Source organism: Neoarius graeffei, chromosome 13 (genome assembly GCF_027579695.1).
Source record: "Neoarius graeffei isolate fNeoGra1 chromosome 13, fNeoGra1.pri, whole genome shotgun sequence".
Lineage (NCBI taxonomy): Eukaryota > Metazoa > Chordata > Actinopteri > Siluriformes > Ariidae > Neoarius > Neoarius graeffei.
This window is the reverse complement of record NC_083581.1, coordinates 66,838,769-66,857,080: the sequence shown is the minus strand read 5'-3', so window position 1 is coordinate 66,857,080 and position 18,312 is coordinate 66,838,769. Positions and strand designations below refer to the sequence as shown.

At 41.6% G+C, this 18,312-nt stretch overlaps 1 protein-coding gene across 6 annotated transcripts in view; it reads right to left on the bottom strand.

The window, feature by feature from the left end:
- Nucleotides 1–18,312, bottom strand: part of ccdc187 (coiled-coil domain containing 187) — a 73,656-nt gene that overhangs the window by 37,497 nt on the left and 17,847 nt on the right. For all 6 annotated transcript variants that reach the window (XM_060938366.1, XM_060938367.1, XM_060938368.1 and 3 more), the window contains one exon: nt 2,724–2,786. In XM_060938366.1, coding sequence (XP_060794349.1) covers nt 2,724–2,786 — 63 coding nt within the window. The remainder of the gene's footprint in view (nt 1–2,723; nt 2,787–18,312) is intronic.

Below are 18,312 nucleotides of genomic sequence, written 5' to 3'. Positions count from 1 at the left end.
TCCCGCATAACCAATTCTTTATTTTTATATACGAGTGATTCCACGCTTATGGGTACTGAAATGGGGACATGAACTTATTCACCTAAAACCATTTCTTTTTTTACCATCAGGTCACAAAACATGTAATCTTTAATGAATGATATGTTAAAAGATAACTTTAATTTTCTGAGATGTAATAAAAACATTTATATGCCAAAGTCAAGCCTATGAGTTCCAAAATGATGTCCGTTACATTACTTCTGTTACGATTGTCCATCTCGCGTCTGTTACAAATTAATTACAATCTAGCTATATACCATGTTAATCTTATTGAAAGAATGTGTATGTTTATTCTACTACACATGTTTATTAATTATATTTGCTAAAACATCACCTTCCTATGTTTCAAAAAGTAATTCTACATTGCTAAAATTGAGAATATATATGTCCACAACACTTCTGTTACGTTCTGACTTTGGCATATAAAATGTTTTTATTACATCTCAGAAAATTAAAGTTATCTTTTAACATATCATTCATTAAAGATTACATGTTTTGTGACCTGATGGTTAAAAAAAAAAAAAAAAAAAAAAAAAAAAAAAAATGGTTTTAGGTGAATTTTTAGAAATAAGTTCATCTCCCCATTTCAGTACCCATAAGCACAGGCGGGCATGCATACATATTTTTTATATATAAAAATTTCTTAACAAGACCGCCGGCCTCATCTAGTCCAGAAGGAACGATCGAAACTGGGTCACCTTGCGCAATAAATGTTGCAAGCTAGATACATTACATACAGAAGCTATTTACACCCTAGGAATACTGACCCATTTGCCAGAAAGAATCCAAAACGGCAAGGAATTGACCAAGTAGTGGTGATTTTTGTTGAACTTAAATTATTAAATTAAGGCTTTGTCAGTCCATAACTTCATTAACAACTAATTAAGCAAATCTGGGTAGAAGTAGTTATATGCACCCTAGGTACCCCTACCTTCATGCCAGAAAGAATCAAAATAGGTGAAGAATTGAGGGAGAAGAAGCGATGTGTGTGGAAACTGCTCGTTAGGGCTTAATTACTTCATTATTAATTGCAATTATGCAAACTTGGGTAGAAGCTACAGTATATGCACTCCAGGCAGACCTACTTTCCTGCCAAAAAGAATAAAAATCGGTGAAGAATTGAGGGAGAAGCAGCGATTTTCGCGAAACGTAGATGACGCCGGACAACATGATGGCATAAGCTCATCCTGTCGGCCGGACGAGCTAACAACGGTTTATTTTTATTGCTATTTGTGGCAGCGCGGGTGTGGTCGAGCAACTGCTGTGAATGGTGAGGAGGCAGGTTGAACCAGGAGGTAACGTGATGAGTTGCACCCGTGTCTAATTAACGTGTCTTTCAGATGGCCAGTAACACCCCCCCCCAAAAAAAAAAGCTAAAATAAAACGAACCTTGATCTGTCACGCCTGTCTCAGAGTTCCTCATTGCCCCAACAAAAGAAATTGTTACACTAATATAAAAAGCCATCGTTAATTTGTTTTAACAAATTTTCATGAAGGAGCATAATTACTTAACTACAATACAGCTCAACCAATATAAAACCAAAACATTCAGATCACGTTTTCACAGCTCCCAAAAACACCCAACCCAGCAATCAAGAACTTTAAGTTCACCGTGTGCGCACGCTGCCATCCCAAACTCATCTCTAGCCGCTTTATCCTGTTCTACAGGGTCGCAGGCAAGCTGGAGCCTATCCCAGCTGACTACGGGCGAAAGGCGGGGTACACCCTGGACAAGTCGCCAGGTCATCACAGGGCTGACACAGACACAGACAACCATTCACACTCACATTCACACCTACGGTCAATTTAGAGTCACCAGTTAACCTAACCTGCATGTCTTTGGACTGTGGGGGAAACCGGAGCACCCGGAGGAAACCCACGCGGACACGGGGAGAACATGCAAACTCCACACAGAAAGGCCCTCGCCGGCCACGGGGCTCGAACCCGTACCTTCTTGCTGTGAGGCGACAGCGCTAACCACTACACCACCGTGCCGCCTGCCATCCCAAACTGTACATTATAATACTAAATTATACCAGACATACAAAAATACACTAAAAACCATTACAGGAGGAGTTTTAAGAAACGATGGCTAAGATCTACCGAGCAGCACAAAGTCGTTATGTAGTCCGAGCAGAATCATGGAAACTGCCTGGACAGTGAGCTTTAACAGACTGCGAACCCTGAAATGGCACAGGAAATGAAAGGGCTGGAATCCTAACAAAAACACTGCTATTGTAAATGGTGTGAAAATAAAAGCAATTTATGTACTCCATTTATCTGCACAGATCAACGTGTTTGTGGAACTCTCCTAATGTTCCATTTCTACAACTTTCCATCTGTTTTCCATCTGCGATACTCTTAAGCTTCAAGAACCTTCACAGGGTGTGAGAAGCAGTTTGGAAATAAGTACATGCCTTACGCAGCAACCTCTAATTTCTTCCTCCATAAGGATAAAAATGGTGAAAAATATTCGAGAGCCGGTGCAAACATTACGCAATTCTATAAGAATAACTAAATAAGGCATGATGTCAGACGCTGACTTTTGCATTGTGACCGTGCTATTCTGAAGTGAGCGAGTTGTTATTGGACTGTCAAAAGCTAAAGCTGCAGAATGTGAAGTAAACAAAGTGTGTGTGAGCACTCGGTGAACGTGTGAGGAGAAGCTGAGTCACAGGTCTTACTTTCCTGCTCCTGTAAGTTATACGCCAACGCTCCGTCCTCCAGCACTGAGAAATACTGGGACACTGTAGGAACACAAACACACACATCAGAAGAAGAAAAAAACAACAACAACACGTGTGAAGTTAAAGTAAAAACAGCTGAGCTTAAACAGATCGCTCCCATTTGTTCCTCACACTTAAGTGTGTTATTTGGACTGTCCCTCAACCAAATAGCCCCTTTTACGGTACACAGCCTGTTCAAGGAGAGAGTCTTACACCTTTATTCCACCTCACGCTCTGTATAAAATGTCCGAATGCGGACCAGGGGGTCTGTGTCGCTCCGCCTCGGAGCCAGAATGAGCCGTAGACCCAGAGTCGACGTCTGGGTAAAAGGGACAGCCGGCACAGCGGGACAGGGCTGTGAAGTTTTTGACCTTGACATTCTTCTTTCTGAGAAGAAAGCAAATTCAAAACATCTTCATCTACAGCGTCTAAGGTCCTTGCACCTTTCTGCCTCAAATCCCTTTGGACTTCTCTTCAATTTCAACATATATCCGATCGCACAAACATTTTTCTTGCACGAGTCTCTCCATTCCGCGTTAACTTTCAACCTGATTCCTCTCGCTCGCTGCCGCTCACTTTTTTTCCCCCCCTGGAAAAAGGACACATTATACATCTTGAGGCTGTTACTTCCCTTAAACATGAATTATTTTGGGGCGTCATGGCTCCGGTAGCTAAGGCGCCATACCATAAATCCGGGGACCCGGGTTCGATTCCGGCCTGAGGTCATTTCCCGATCCCTCCCCGTCTCTCTCTCCCGCTCATTTCCTGTCCTGTCTCTACACTGTCCTATCCAATAAAGGTGAAAAAAGCCCAAAAAAAATCTTTAAAAAAAAACAAAAAAAAAAACAAACATGAATTATTTAACAGAAGCGATTACATGTTGCATACAATGCTCAGTAACTTTGCTTGTGTTTGAAGAGTTGTATAAATGTGCATGCTAACAAAGCACCTCACTCAGTTCACGTGCCGATTTTAAAACCATGCCGGTATGCTCAGGGTAGTCATGTTTCTGACGCATAGATACAAATCACCCTAGACCAGACCTGGGCATTTTACGGCCCGCGGGCCGCATCCGGCCCTTTGGTTCATTTTGACCGGCCCGCGTAAGGTTAATTAGAAATTACAAAATAAACGTATTTTCTAATTTTACCTCATGCATGGACTGAATGTGCATTGCTTTTATTTTGAAAGTTGTGTTCAACAAAAACGCAATGCACGCGACATGAAATTCCACGAAACCTAATCCCGCGATAACTACTTCTGTAATTTGTCCAGATCAACCACAAACTTGTACGTCATCCTTCAAACGATCCAGCCAATCACATAGCGTGACGTCACCAGCAGGCGCCCGAGCCGATCTGTAGATCTGATACCTACACCCGAATGGACGTTTTCAGTGATGAAGTTTAACAAATCCAGGTATAGATCCTCTCTCACCGATAATCATCTGTCAGCTGTGCTTCGCATCTCCACCTCAGACATTCAACCTGACTTTGACGCACTCGTTAAAGACCAACAGAGACTAGATTTCTCTCACTGATCAAATAAAAAACTGAAAAACACCAAATGAGGTGATTAGACTACAAATGTGGGCATCGTTATTATAATATGATGTATCTTGCTTAATATTTGGAGTAGAAAGACAATACTGTGATGTCTTTATTGTGTTTTGGGGTGAATGTGACCAAAAAAAAAAAAAAAAAAAAAAAAAAAAAAAAAAGTACAAACGTTCACGCTTTGTTAACCATTGTTTTGGGAAATTTGATTGAATAAATGACATTTTTTGTAAGGCAACCTCTTTTTCCATACTCTTACCAGTTTGTAAAAACAATACATGTTATTTACTGCTTTATATAAAGAAATACAATTAATATTATGCAGAATTTAGTTCAGCCTTTTGGTCCGGCCCTCCACAAAATCCTGTTTCTCATGCGGCCCCATGGAAAAAAATAATTGCCCACCCCTGCCCTAGACAGACACTGTTGCGACGTCACTCCTCCGGCTCGCAACAAAAGCACACACTGGCGTGGCTTCATGCCAGCTTTATTTGGTTCAGTATAAATCCCTAAAGCTGGAATATTCAAGTTAAAGTCAAGCTCATTTGTATAGCGCTTTTAACAATATACATTGTCGCAAAGCAGCTTTACAGAATTTGAACGACTTAAAATGTAAGCTAAATTTTATCCCTAATCTATCCCCAATGAGCAAGCCTGTGGCAATGATGGCAAGGAAAAACTCCAAGACGGCATGAGGAAGAAACCTCAAGAGGAACCAGACTCAAAAGGGAACACATCCTCATTTGGGCAACAACAGACATGACTAACATTAATAGTCCTAACAAAGCTGGAATGTTGAGGCGCTTCATTACGCCAACACAAACTGCATAAAAGCACATCAAAATGTAGCCGTAAGCAGCAATGAGGGGGCCAAGGATGAAAGAGTCACTTAAAAAAAAAAAAAAACCTTGAGCTGATCATGTTAAAAAGTATGGCTATAAGCACTGACGTGATGCGTCAATGGACCAGAGTGAAAAATGGAGAGGGGAGAAATTTGTCACATGCACACGTCAAGCACAGAGATTCATCCTCTGCATTTAACCCATTTGAAGCAGTGAAAGCACACACACCGCCAGGGGGAAGGTTAGAACAATTCTAGGGGCCCAGCACTGCCATGGGGCCCTTTAAGGGGCTGATAATATGCTTTTAATGATTTTAATAAGAGGGCGGCACAGTGGTGTAGTGGTTAGCGCTGTCGCCTCACAATAAGAAGGTCCGGGTTCGAGCCCCGTGGCCGGCGAGGGCCTCTCTGTGTGGAGTTTTCATGTTCTCCCCGTGTCCGCGTGGGTTTCCTCCGGGTGCTCCGGTTTCCCCCACAGTCCAAAGACATGCAGGTTAGGTTAACTGGTGACTCTAAATTGACCGTAGGTGTGAATGTGAGTGTGAATGGTTGTCTGTGTCTATGTGTCAGCCCTGTGATGACCTGGCGACTTGTCCAGGGTGTACCCCGCCTTTCGCCCGTAGTCAGCTGGGATAGGCTCCAGCTTGCCTGCGACCCTGTAGAAGGATAAAGTGGCTAGAGATAATGAGATGAGATTTTAATAAGACTTTTGAAATAACAATGCAATATTACATCTGGTAAAATGAGCTAATTGAACAAGGTTGTCTATTTCTTGAGTTCTTGAACATATAGTCATTTAACCCTCCCCCTTTTGCGAAATGGTACGGTCCAGTTCTGGTAGAAGCGCGATGCGTTAAATCTGTGTGCTGATCAGTGCAACGCTACTTGCTGCTGTGTCGCGGTGCAGCAGCCAGCCAGCCAGCAGTGGAGTGCGTACAGTCTATGATCACTAAATATGAAGAGTGACTGTCAAAAACGTAAAGAAAGGCAGCTGAAAGCTGAGAGGGACCGGAGAGGCAGGCAACTGGTCACTCAGTTTTTCCCAAAGAAAGGTAGCTATCGCTCACGTGTTCAAAATATTAGCGAATGGTAAATGAACAGTATGAACGTGGTTGGATTAGCCTATCAAGAGAACACTTTTACAGTTTGTACAGTGAGATTTTTTCCATTTTAATAACTGAACTGACGTGTGATAAACAAGATGAAATATTACATTATGCTGTGCTAATAACCAGTTTCATAACTAATGGGGTGCCCTAAATATGCACAGATTCAGCCTCGGGGGACCTCCGCCCTACCAAACCACTGAACCCCCCTTTGGAGAAGGAGGTAAGCAGCAATACAACCCATAAATGCTTTAGGATTGAAGTTTTTAATGAGCAAGCGCCATATACAGTTTGCTAGATTAAAGTGTTGCTAATAACGGACACCAGTCAAGTGTTTGACATGGTTACGTGTGTGGAATCTTCACGCGTTCTAAACCATTGGTTTCAAACTGAGGAGCTGGAGAAAGCGCAGCACACATAAGAGGGATAGAGGTTACAACATATGAAGAAATACATACGTAATTGATCAAATTGAAATGTCACTCCGTGTCACTTTGAAATAAATTTATAATAAGATGTTCCCGGTCTTTTATGGGTAACATTTGTAAGGCTACCGAGTATGGAGTTCATTTAAATGCGTCAAACTTTTTCATGCATTAACTAACTTGCAAGCATTGCTGATAACAGAGCCCACACAGCTTTCTACCCAACACATAATCCATGGGATTCCCATAGGTATTTTGATGCTGGGTAGAAAACTTATGATTTATTAGCAGTCACATCACACATTTCACTACCAATTGTCCTAGCACAAGAAGGCATGTGGCAACATCTTGAATTTTCATTTGTGATTGTAAATGCACCAGAATTAGTCACTGACCAGTTTTCATCTAGTCCCTGGTAGGTTAATACATAAAATATGTAAAGTCACAAACTCAAGGTCCATGGGCTATCAAAAGTCAAATAAATGACAATAGTGCAATTGTGACGAGGGTGGGCAAAGTTGGGGGGCCCAAAATTCTAATCTTTCATGGGGCCCAAAATTTCTGGCGGCACCCCTGCACACACAGCAGTGGGCAGCCACACTACAGCACCCAGGGAGCAGTTAGGGGTCAAGTACCTTGCTCATGGGCACTTCAGCCCAAGGTCACCCCACATTAACCTAAATGCATGTCTTTGGACTGTGTCTGTGTGTGTGTGTGGGGGGGGGGGGGGGGGGGGGGGGGACGACACCTGGAGGAAACCCACACAGACACGAGGAGGAGAACATGCAAACTCCACACAGAAAGGCCCCCGCCAGCCGCTGGGCTTGAACACAGAACCTTCTTGCTGTAAGGCGACAGTGCTCACCACTACGCCATGCCGCCCATATTATTACACACAAAAATTTGTGAATCTTGGTCCAAAGATCATCTCTGCCAAATTTAATGAATATTGGACAAACTGTATGGCCTGTGAAAATTCCCTTAATTTTTCCACTTAAAATAAAAACAACAAAATTCATTCAATTGTCAAGACAATGTCAGGTTTCATCTTTGGAACCTCCCCATATATATATATATATATATATATATATATATATATATATATATATATATATATATATATATATATATATATATATATATACACACATATATTGGAACCTCCCCATATATATATATATATATATATATATATATATATATATATATATATATATATATATATATATATATATATATATATATAAAAAATGTGTGTGTGTGTGTGTGTGTGTGTGTGTGTGTGTGTGTATATATATATATATATAAAAAATGTGTGTGTGTATATATATATATATATATACACACACTTTATATATATATATATATATATATATATATATACACACACACGAACTCAATTATTAGCCCCCCTTGTGGAATTGAACATAATTCTTGATTTCGCCATGAAAATGACCATTGACAACAAATGTTTTTATTCTTGAAATAAATGCACTATGAAGACATTGTCCAACAAGTTTCATTACGATATCTTATCACACTGAGTTTCAACCAAAAACAGCAAAAGTGAGATGTTCAAAATTATTAGCCCCCTGACCATTAGTAGTCAATTGTGTACCCTTTTTGACCCACAACTGACAACCTCTTGGAATAGTTTTTCACTAGGTTGGCACAGGTCTCCTGAGGAATTTTGGCCCATTCCTCCATTGCAAACTGTTCCAACTGGCCCAAATTGGATGGTTTTCGTGCATGGACGTTCTTTTTCAGCACTTGCCACAGGTTTTCTATTGGATTGAGATCTGGGCTCTGTGCAGGCCACTGTATGACGTTGGTCTTGGTATACTTGAAGTATTGCTGGACTATTTTAGATGTATGCTTTGGGTCGTTATCTTGCTGGAAGACCCAACGACGACCTAAGCGCAAAGTGAGAGCAGACTTCTGCATGTTTTCCTTCAGTATTTTTAGGTAATCTTCCTTTTTCATGGTGCCATGCACCCGAACCAGACTGCCTGTACCTGAGGCTGCAAAACAGCCCCACAGCATGATGCTGCCACCACCATGTTTAACTGTGGGAACTGTGTTCACAGGGTTGAAGGCCTCTCCCTTTCTTCGCCATACATAGGCAATGTCCATATGCCCAAACAGCTCCAATTTCGTCTCATCTGACCAAAGCACAGACTTCCAAAACTCATCTTTCTTCTTCAAGTACTCATGGGCAAACTTTAGTCGGGCTTTGATGTGACGATGTTTTAGTAAGGGGGTTCTTCTGGGACGATAGCCCCGAAGCCCATTCCGATGAAGAGCCCTCACAACAGTGTGCCTTGACACACAAACTCCAGAAGAGGCCAGGTCAGCAACAATTTCCTTTGCAGATGTATGGGGCTCTTTACAGACATCTCTGACAATTTTTCTTTCCAGAGTTCTTGAGATCTTACACTCGCGTCCACGACCAGGTTTGTTCTTGACCGAATTTGTCTCCTTGTACTTGGCAATGATGCACCGAACTGCAGTTCTGGAGACTGTAAACCTCTTCGAAATGGCAGTGTAGCCTTGGCCCTTGTCATGAGCCTCCACAATCTTTTGTCGGAGTTCAAGACTTATTTCTTTAGTCTTCGGCATTGTGACAAATAGTAATCCTCCTCATTCATTCAAATGCCCTGTTCCTTGGAGTCCTTTTAAACTGTTGAATGGAGCCAATTGACTACAGGTGTTGCTAGGAAGCCAATTGATTGCACAGGTGTTGTTTAAAAGCTGATTGGTTAATTAACTGTGTTTTAAAAGCAAGAATCCACATGGGGGCTAATATTTTTGACCAACTCATTTTTACCATATTTCATATAAAGACAGCCTAAAACTAATTTCATATTCCAAAATGCACCACAAACATCTGAATAGTACTGGTGATTGTTTGTGTATATCAATTTTTATCAATGCTTTAAACATTTGGAGGATATTTGGGAAAATGTTTGGGCTAATAATTTTGAGTTCAACTTTATATATATATATATATATATATATATATATATATATATATATATATATATATATATATATATATATATATATATATAAAAAGAGGGAAATACCAAACACTTACAAGGCAAAATGATGTTTTTGTTTATTGCAGCGCCCCCCTAGTGGTCAAATGACCAAAATAATTTTGCACGTGATCAGAAAGATGCCTCTAGTCCACATACTAATTTGTGTCAACAGGTCAAAGTGTTAAAAATATGCCCTTACATCCTGTTTGGTGGGCGGCACGGTGGTGTAGTGCTTAGCGCGGTCGCCTCACAACAAGAAGGTCCGGGTTTGAGCCCCGTGGCCAGCAAGGGCCTTTCTGTGCAGAGTTTGCATGTTCTCCCAGTGTCCGCGTGGGTTTCCTCCGGGTGCTCCGGTTTCCCCCACAGTCCAAAGACATGCAGGTTAGGTTAACTGGTGACTCTAAATTGACCGTAGGTGTGAATGTGAGTGTGAATGGTTGTCTGTGTCTATGTGTCAGCCCTGTGATGACCTGGCGACTTGTCCAGGGTGTACCCCGCCTTTCACCCATAGTCAGCTGGGATAGGCTCCAGCTTGCCTGCGACCCTGTAGAACAGGATAAAGCGGCTACAGATAATGAGATGAGATCCTGTTTGGTGGCACTAGCACCGAATTCGATTGGCTGTCATGGACAAACCATTTCAAAGACGGGGGGGGGGGGGGGGGGGGGATTTCATACACTAACTTGATAGTCTGAAGATCACCTGTAACAATTTTTGTGAAAATGGACAGCTTTTTTTAAATAATAAACAAACCCAGCCTTTCATAAAATCCAATATGGCAGCCACATCAAATACATTAACTTTCCCTAATCAGGGTGTCAAATTTCAAAACTTTTTACCATACGGTCCTATGGGTTGCCACAGACACCATAGCCAGAAGAAGAAACACAATGGGTGCCTACGCAGCTTGGTTGCTTGCCCCCCCCAAGTAAAATAAGTGCCAAGTTTAAACAGTTGAGGTTTTGGTCCAACTGCTGAGGTATTTGTCTCCTTCATGGTCTTAACCACAACTACACAGACAAACACCAACAGAAAGACACTTTAGGACAACATGGAAAAATTCTTAAAATCAGTGATCACGAGGTCCAAAAAAAAAAAAAAGCCCCAGAAATGCTGCAAAGGCAGACAAAGAGTGCTTTGTCAACATCCAGGTGTCTCTTTCCCAAAATAAAACTCCCAATTTCATTAGAACACATTTGTGGGGGGCATCGTGACTCAGGTGGATAAGGCACCATGCCATAAATCCAGGGACCTGGGTTCGATTCCAAACCCGAGGTCATTTCCCAATCCCTCCTTGTCTCACTCTCTCCCGCTCATTTCCTGTCTCTACACTGTCCTATCCAATAAAGGTGAAAAAAGCCCCCCCCCCCCCAAAAAAAAACAAAAACCCACACACATTTGTGAAGCATTAGTTACCTAAACAAAAGTACAATCGAGCAGTCAGGAGAGCATCATCACTGCTAAAGACAGACCAACTACCTTTATATAAAAAACACACCAACTTATTTTACACATCTTGAGGGTTTCTATTTTAGAGACATTTCTGGTTTCCTTTAGTTAAGAGACTGAGGAACCGGCACTCTCATTTTTGGTTCATGGTGCATTTTTATTATTCCTGTGAGAAGTGGGCCTTTGTCTGCCGAACCGATGTTGCAATACTCGGGCAGTAACAATGGTCTTTAATTGGAATAAAGAAAAGGAGTACAGGTCAGGTTTCAATGTTGGCTCTGAAAAACTTCAGAGCTTTAATTATTTAGTGTTCTCATACTCCTACCTTTTACCTGCTTCTCATTAATAAGTATTGCTAATGGAAATTGGGAAGCCATGGCCTAAAGGTTAGAGAAGCTGCTTTACGACCAAAAGGTTGTCGGTTCAAGTCCCTGGACCAGCAGGAATGGCTGAAGTGCCCTTGAGCAAGGCTCCTAACCCCCAACTGCTCCCCAGGCTGCTCTGGGTACGTTGTACGTCGCTTTGATAAAAGCGTCTGCTAAATGCCTGTAATGTAAACACAAAGCGTTTCTTTTCTCACTCACCAATTTCCATCATCTTAAAAAGAAATCAGCTGCACCGAGTTACAACAGAGACTCAGCTTAGCTAGTTGGTGATGTAAGAGATGAATGCAATAGCTTTGGAGGTGGTATTAGCATGAAATTAAGTTTTGGAAGCTTATCAATTTAAGCAGAATGTTCAGATGAAGAGCAAAGAGACTTGGAAAAGCACGCAAGTGCTCCTGCACCCACTATCAGCAGGCGATCAGATGGCATTGTGAGTAATGTAGAAAACCATTAAAAGGAAGAAAAGAAAACAACCCCAACATGTTTTGGGGGGGGGGGGGGGATAAATAAATTACGCTACACATCTGGCCAAGTTAACTAGCGTTTAAATCGGTTTGTGATGGAATGCGTGTCCTTGCTGTCTGACAAAATAAACTGATTTCAGGACAACACGACAGGTCATCAAGCTAATCGTAACTCGTTATGTCTGAGTTAAGCAGCGGTCTATTCCTGATAACAGGCCACACAACACACTCCTTTCACAAGCGTCTCGGCCTGTCCCTCTGAGTTACATGTCGATCCTGGGACCGAGATGCTGAGCTCTTCTGCTCCTCGGACCTGCCTGATCCATCCTGATGCCCTACGTCTGGCTGGAGTCTCATCACGTCGCTCCTGTAGAGGACGGCCCCATACGGACAGTCGAAAGTCACGCTTGGAGGACGCTCTGGACACTTACAGTAATACGCTTATGGCTGAGGACTACAGCTGACTTGCTAACTTTAAGACTGCAGTTGTCGAACAATTTTGCACTCAAGTTTCCATCAATGAACAGTTTATAACATCAACGAAACTATCTTCATGTTAAAACTATATGTTTCCTGGTTTCGCAGTTGTACTTTGACTGTATAGGACACAGTTACAGAAGAGAGTCATTTATAAAAATCACACTTATCACCCAAATGAGGATGGGTTCCCCTTTGAGTCTGGTTCCTCTTGAGGGTTCTTCATGTCAGCTGAGGGAATTTTCCCCTCGCCACAGACTTGCTCATCAGGGATAAAATTAGCGCAAGTGTTTAAATTTCTGTAAGGTGGCTTTGCAACAAATGTCTGTTGTTAAAAGCGCCATTTTAAAAAAAAAAAAAAAAAAAAAAGTGTACTTGATCTATTACATGGAAATTTCTCAAAATCCATATGTAGGGATTCTGCATCCAGTATAGAAACTCGTCACTCAGTTGGAATAATCAAATCAATCATCGCAACCAAGTAAAGAATCTCAAACAAAAATATTCATAACCAAAGCTTACACATCACTTGCGCTGTTGTGAAACGAACTGCTGAACTGTTTGCAATCCTGATGCAACACAGGCATGTTGTGTTGGAGGAGGAAGAGGAGGAGAAGAATTGAACCATACGATGATAACCTTACACAGATCTATTCTCAGATGCAGACTTGTAAACAGCTTCTCCGCCGTCCCACAAGCCAGCCGCAAATTAAACTCCCCAACTTCCTACTCTGGCCTTCTAAAAGCAGCTCGTTAGAAGAAACTCTGATTTAGCACATGGCCCATGCACGCGTGCACGCACACCCTGTAATTGAGAGAACAGCTAAAGCCTCAGTCTTAAATAAACTTGGGTGCTCCAGCGCTGGCAGTCTGTAATTGGACAGTGGCAATTTTTGGCATTTTGAATCTGCACTCTGGCACGCTGGATTTACAAAAAGGTTGTCACTTGTTTAGCAGGTTATAGTACAGTAAGTAGAACAAGAGTGCTCTGACAGCACAATATCCCCTGCTGGCAACTATGCCATAACTCTGGTAAAATGCGACTGAACTGAACGAAATTGCAATATGCGTATTACTGACATGTAACAAAGAATCCTGCCAAGTTTCATGAAATTCCTCCAAAATTTGTGACAGGAATTGATTTCAGAACGTGAGCACCCTTCCCGGGACGGACAGACATCACCACAACATAATCGCCTTTCGGGCAGCGGGGGGATATTTATTTAAAAAAAAAAAAACCCACCACCCTTGATCTTTAAATTTACACACACAAGAACCAAAACCACACCTCTAAAATAAAACAAATTGTGAGGGAAGTTGATTTCAGAAAGCAAGCACACCTTGCTGAAATTGCCAAAGTACAAGTTTGTTAATAATCAAGGGCATAACTCTGGGAAAATATGCCCAAATTAAATGAAATTTCAATATAATCCCAGTGTGTTTAAAAAATGTGAGTAAAGCTCAAAATCCTTATGATGATCTCATCTCATTATCTCTAGCCGCTTTATCCTTCTACAGGGTCGCAGGCAAGCTGGAGCCTATCCCAGCTGACTACGGGCGAAAGGCGGGGTACACCCTGGACAAGTCGCCAGGTCATCACAGGGCTGACACAGACAACCATTCACACTCACACCTACGCTCAATTTAGAGTCACCAGTTAACCTAACCTGCATGTCTTTGGACTGTGGGGGAAACCGGAGCACCCAGAGGAAACCCACGCGGACACGGGGAGAACATGCAAACTCCGCACAGAAAGGCCCTTATGATGATAATAAATATATTATTTCCATGTATTGGGAACACTGCACATTATATTCTACATCAAAACATGAAAAGTGAATATTGGGCTGTTCCCAAAAAAAAAAAAAAAAAGTCTGCATTTTTCATTACAAACTCAAATATTTACTGCATAAACTGAAAAAAAAAAATCTTTAGGATTTAGCATTCCTGTGAATCACTAAACTAATATTTAGCTGTATAACTACGGTTTCTGAGAACTGCTTCACATCTGTGTTGCATGGAGTCAACCAACTTCTGGCACCTGTGAACAGGTATAGAGGGCTGCTGCGTGACGTCACCGTACCACGTGACTTTGTTAGGGTGCCATATTGGAAGACCAAGTACATACATACTCACAATACAAAAACTACGAGCGAGAGTGAAGTGATATTACAGCTGTTGTGAAGTGACACGATGGCTGATAATTCTGGTTATGCGAGTACATTACCAGCTGCAGAAAGGGCACGGTATGTGGAGAAACTGGCTGTGATTGACAGGTTTGACCCATATAAGACTGGAGGCAAGGGAGAATGGAAACATAAGGAGGACCTGACACCAATTCTGCCATCTGTTTGCTACCCAGACATTGTAAACTATTGCAATCTGTATTCATGCCGTTATGGATTTTTTTATTTCATAATTTACTACTTCTGTTTTTATTTATATATCTTTGAATTATTTGGACATGGGGAAAAACTATATTTAAAATCCAAAGAGGGATGGAGGGAGGAAAATTAAAACAAAAGAAAAATGAAATGTAACAAATGATAAAATTAAGGATGTTTTTATTCAGTAAACATTAAAAAAAAAAAATGTTCTACAACACTCTAGCCTAGTGACTTACCAGTAACAAAATGGTCTGAACATATTCTGTACTGTTGTAGACTTGAAGTATTCAGATCCGCTCTGCATAAAGCAGCTAAATACTCTCTCTGTCTCCTGGCAGAAAGCTCCTTGGTTTGCTCCCCTTGTGTCTCAAATCACAGCTGGTATTCTGAAGAAAGACTTCTTTTCACCTTTCTTAGAACACCCTAACACAGCACAAAAGTCTACCATTGTAGGTTTTTGATGAACCAAGTGCCTTGTGGGTTCACATACCGTGCGCTGCCGTTATTTCCCCCTAATCACGAGTTTGTTGGTCTTCCTATATGGCGCAGGGTTTGTTTACTTCCGGTTTCGGGTGACGTCAGTGCAAAGGGTCTATTCCAGCCCAGGATGATTTGACAACATTCCACAATTCCTCTGCATTTCTTTTGTTTTTGCCTTAGAAACATCATTTTTGAGGTCACCCCACAAGTTTATCGGATTAAGGTCCGAGGATTGGGCTGGCCACTCCATAACTTTAATTTTGTTGGTCTGGAACCAAGATGCTGCTCACTTACTGGTGTGTTTGGGGTTGTTATCTTGTTGAAACACCCATTTCAAGGGTATTTCCTCTTCAGCATAAGGCAACATGACCACTTCAAGTATTTTGATATATGCAAACTGATCCATGATCCCTGGTATGCGATAAATAGACCCGACGCCATAGTAAGAGAAACGTCCCCATATGATGCTTACACCACCATGCTTCACTGTCTTCGCTTGAATTCAGTGTTTGGGGGTCGTCTGACAAACTGTCTGGACCCAAAAAGAACAATCTTACTTTCATCAGTCCACAAAACGTTTCTCCATTTCTGTTTAGGCCAATCAATGTGTTCTTTGGCAAACTGTATCCTCTTCAGCACAGGTCTTTTAACAGTGGGACTTTGCGGGGGCTTCTTGCCAATAGATTAGCTTCACACAGGCATCTAATTGTCACAGTACTCACAGGTAACTTCAGACCGTCTTGGATCACCCTGGAGCTGATCATTGGCTGAGTCTTTGCCATTCTGGCTATTCTTCGATCCATTTCAATGGTAGTCTTCCATTTTCTTCCACACGTCTCTGGTTTTGCTGTCCATTTTAAAGCATTGGAGAACACTTTAGCCGAGCAGCCCATCATTTTCTGCACTTCTTTATACGTTTTCCCCTGTCCAATCAACGTTTTAATCAAAGCACGCTGTTCTTCTGAACAATGTCTGGAACAACCCATTTTTCTCAGGTTTTCAGAGAGAAATGCATGTACAACATGTGCTGGCTTCATCCTTAAGTTAGGGCCACCTGATTGACCTCACTAATTGAACTCCACACTGCTATTACTTTGAGCACACCCCTTTCAATTAATTATTCAATTACACAGACTCAGGAGCATGCACATGAATGTTGGGTCTGTTGGTTTTCTAGGACTACTACACCTACTGGTAAATCATTTGCCATGTAGTAATAATTTCTAGCAAAAACAGTGATTGATCTGATTAGTCATGCTGGACTGCCATTATTTTGAACAACTGCAAGTACAACTGTCCTAACAAAGCCTTCTGCCAAGTTTGGTGAAATTCCTCTGCAAATCATGAGTTGATTTCAGAAGGAAAAAAAAAACCCACAAAAAACACAACATGACATTGTCAAAGTATAATTTTGTTAAATCAAGGGTTGTAACTCTGGTAAAATGTGACCAAATTTAATGAAGTTACAATATGTGCATTACCGACTTACAACAAAGAATCCTGCCAAGTTTCATGAAATTCCTCCAAAAATTGAGAGAGGAGTTGATTTCAGAAGGTGAGCACCCTTCCCAGGATGGACATCGCCATGACATAATCCCCCTTCAAGCCTTTCAGTCAGTGGGGGATAAAAACCAAATGTTAAATGGATTACTTGTAGTCCATCATCTAATGAAACACCTACAAAAAAGAGGTTGACGTTTGGAGACGAAAAGTTTAGTGAAGTTGGATTCCATCACAAGACTGTGTAGGAAAATGTTATAAAGTTGCAAGAAGAACTGGGCGCTTCAGAGGAGTCATTTCTTCAGAAATGTAGATGGAGAAAATTCAAGTTGGTGTGACCAAGTTGGTGCCTTAAGTACCGTAAGGCATGATACGTTATTGTGAAAAATGGCAAGCGGTGGTAATTACATTTTTCACAGAGCGCCGCCACTACATCTCATACATGTATTCGCCTACACTCAGATACTCTTTCATGCGCCAACAAACGCGCGCACACACATACGCATGTGGCAAGCACATACGCAAGCACTCATTCAGCATTCGGGGTAAGTTACTTTTTATCGCGGCCAGCGCGAAATGACAACCACACACAATATCATGTATATTCGGTTGGAACATTCGTTTATTTACCATCTTAGCGAGCAGCGTGGTACCCGTTGTCTCAGCTCCATAATCTATATGCACTCCAACTTCACGCGACAAACAAGCATTTCACTCGTCTCACTTTCTGTGCGTCAGCCATCGGGTCCGGGGGGAAACCAGAGCCTCTTGGAACCCAAGTTCTTATACACTGATCTGGGGCAGTGGAGAGAACGTTTCCACACGGAAGTGTAGGGTTTTGGGGAAATTATATTGTGTAGCTTTATTTCCAACATGTAAGTCTGTCAGTGTTCTGTGTCATTTCTTTTTTTCATGTGGGTTGGGGAGTATGGTGGTATTTTGTATTGGACTTTAAATGTGTGTTTTAATACTTTTTGTAACAATTTTTCCTATTGGTTGATTACAGGACCAATCAGCAGTGATGTGGAGTCTGTGAACCCTTTAAAAAGGGCCGGTCTTTTTCATTTTGGGAAGAGAGGGGTGGGTGAGCACACGCTTGCTGTGAGGCGGTGTTGCGATAAGTGCTAAGAAGTGTGTATTTAGAAAATATTGTGTTGTAGTTTGTGATTTTATTTGCCTGATTGAGGCTGGTTTTGTTTTGCGTTTATTCAGTTTTTGGTTTCCTATGTTATATACTCACTTCTGCACTGTAAATAAATCCGCACCCGTATTCACTATATATTTTTAGTTGCCTAGTTTCGTCTTTCTTCATTTTGTTATTGGTGAGGGCCAGTCCTGACGTGAGTTGGGGGTGGAGAAGCCCCTATCTCACAGTTATAAAATATGCATGTATACATGCTGGAGACAAATCTGTTCTTCTGTAGCCTCTGACCTG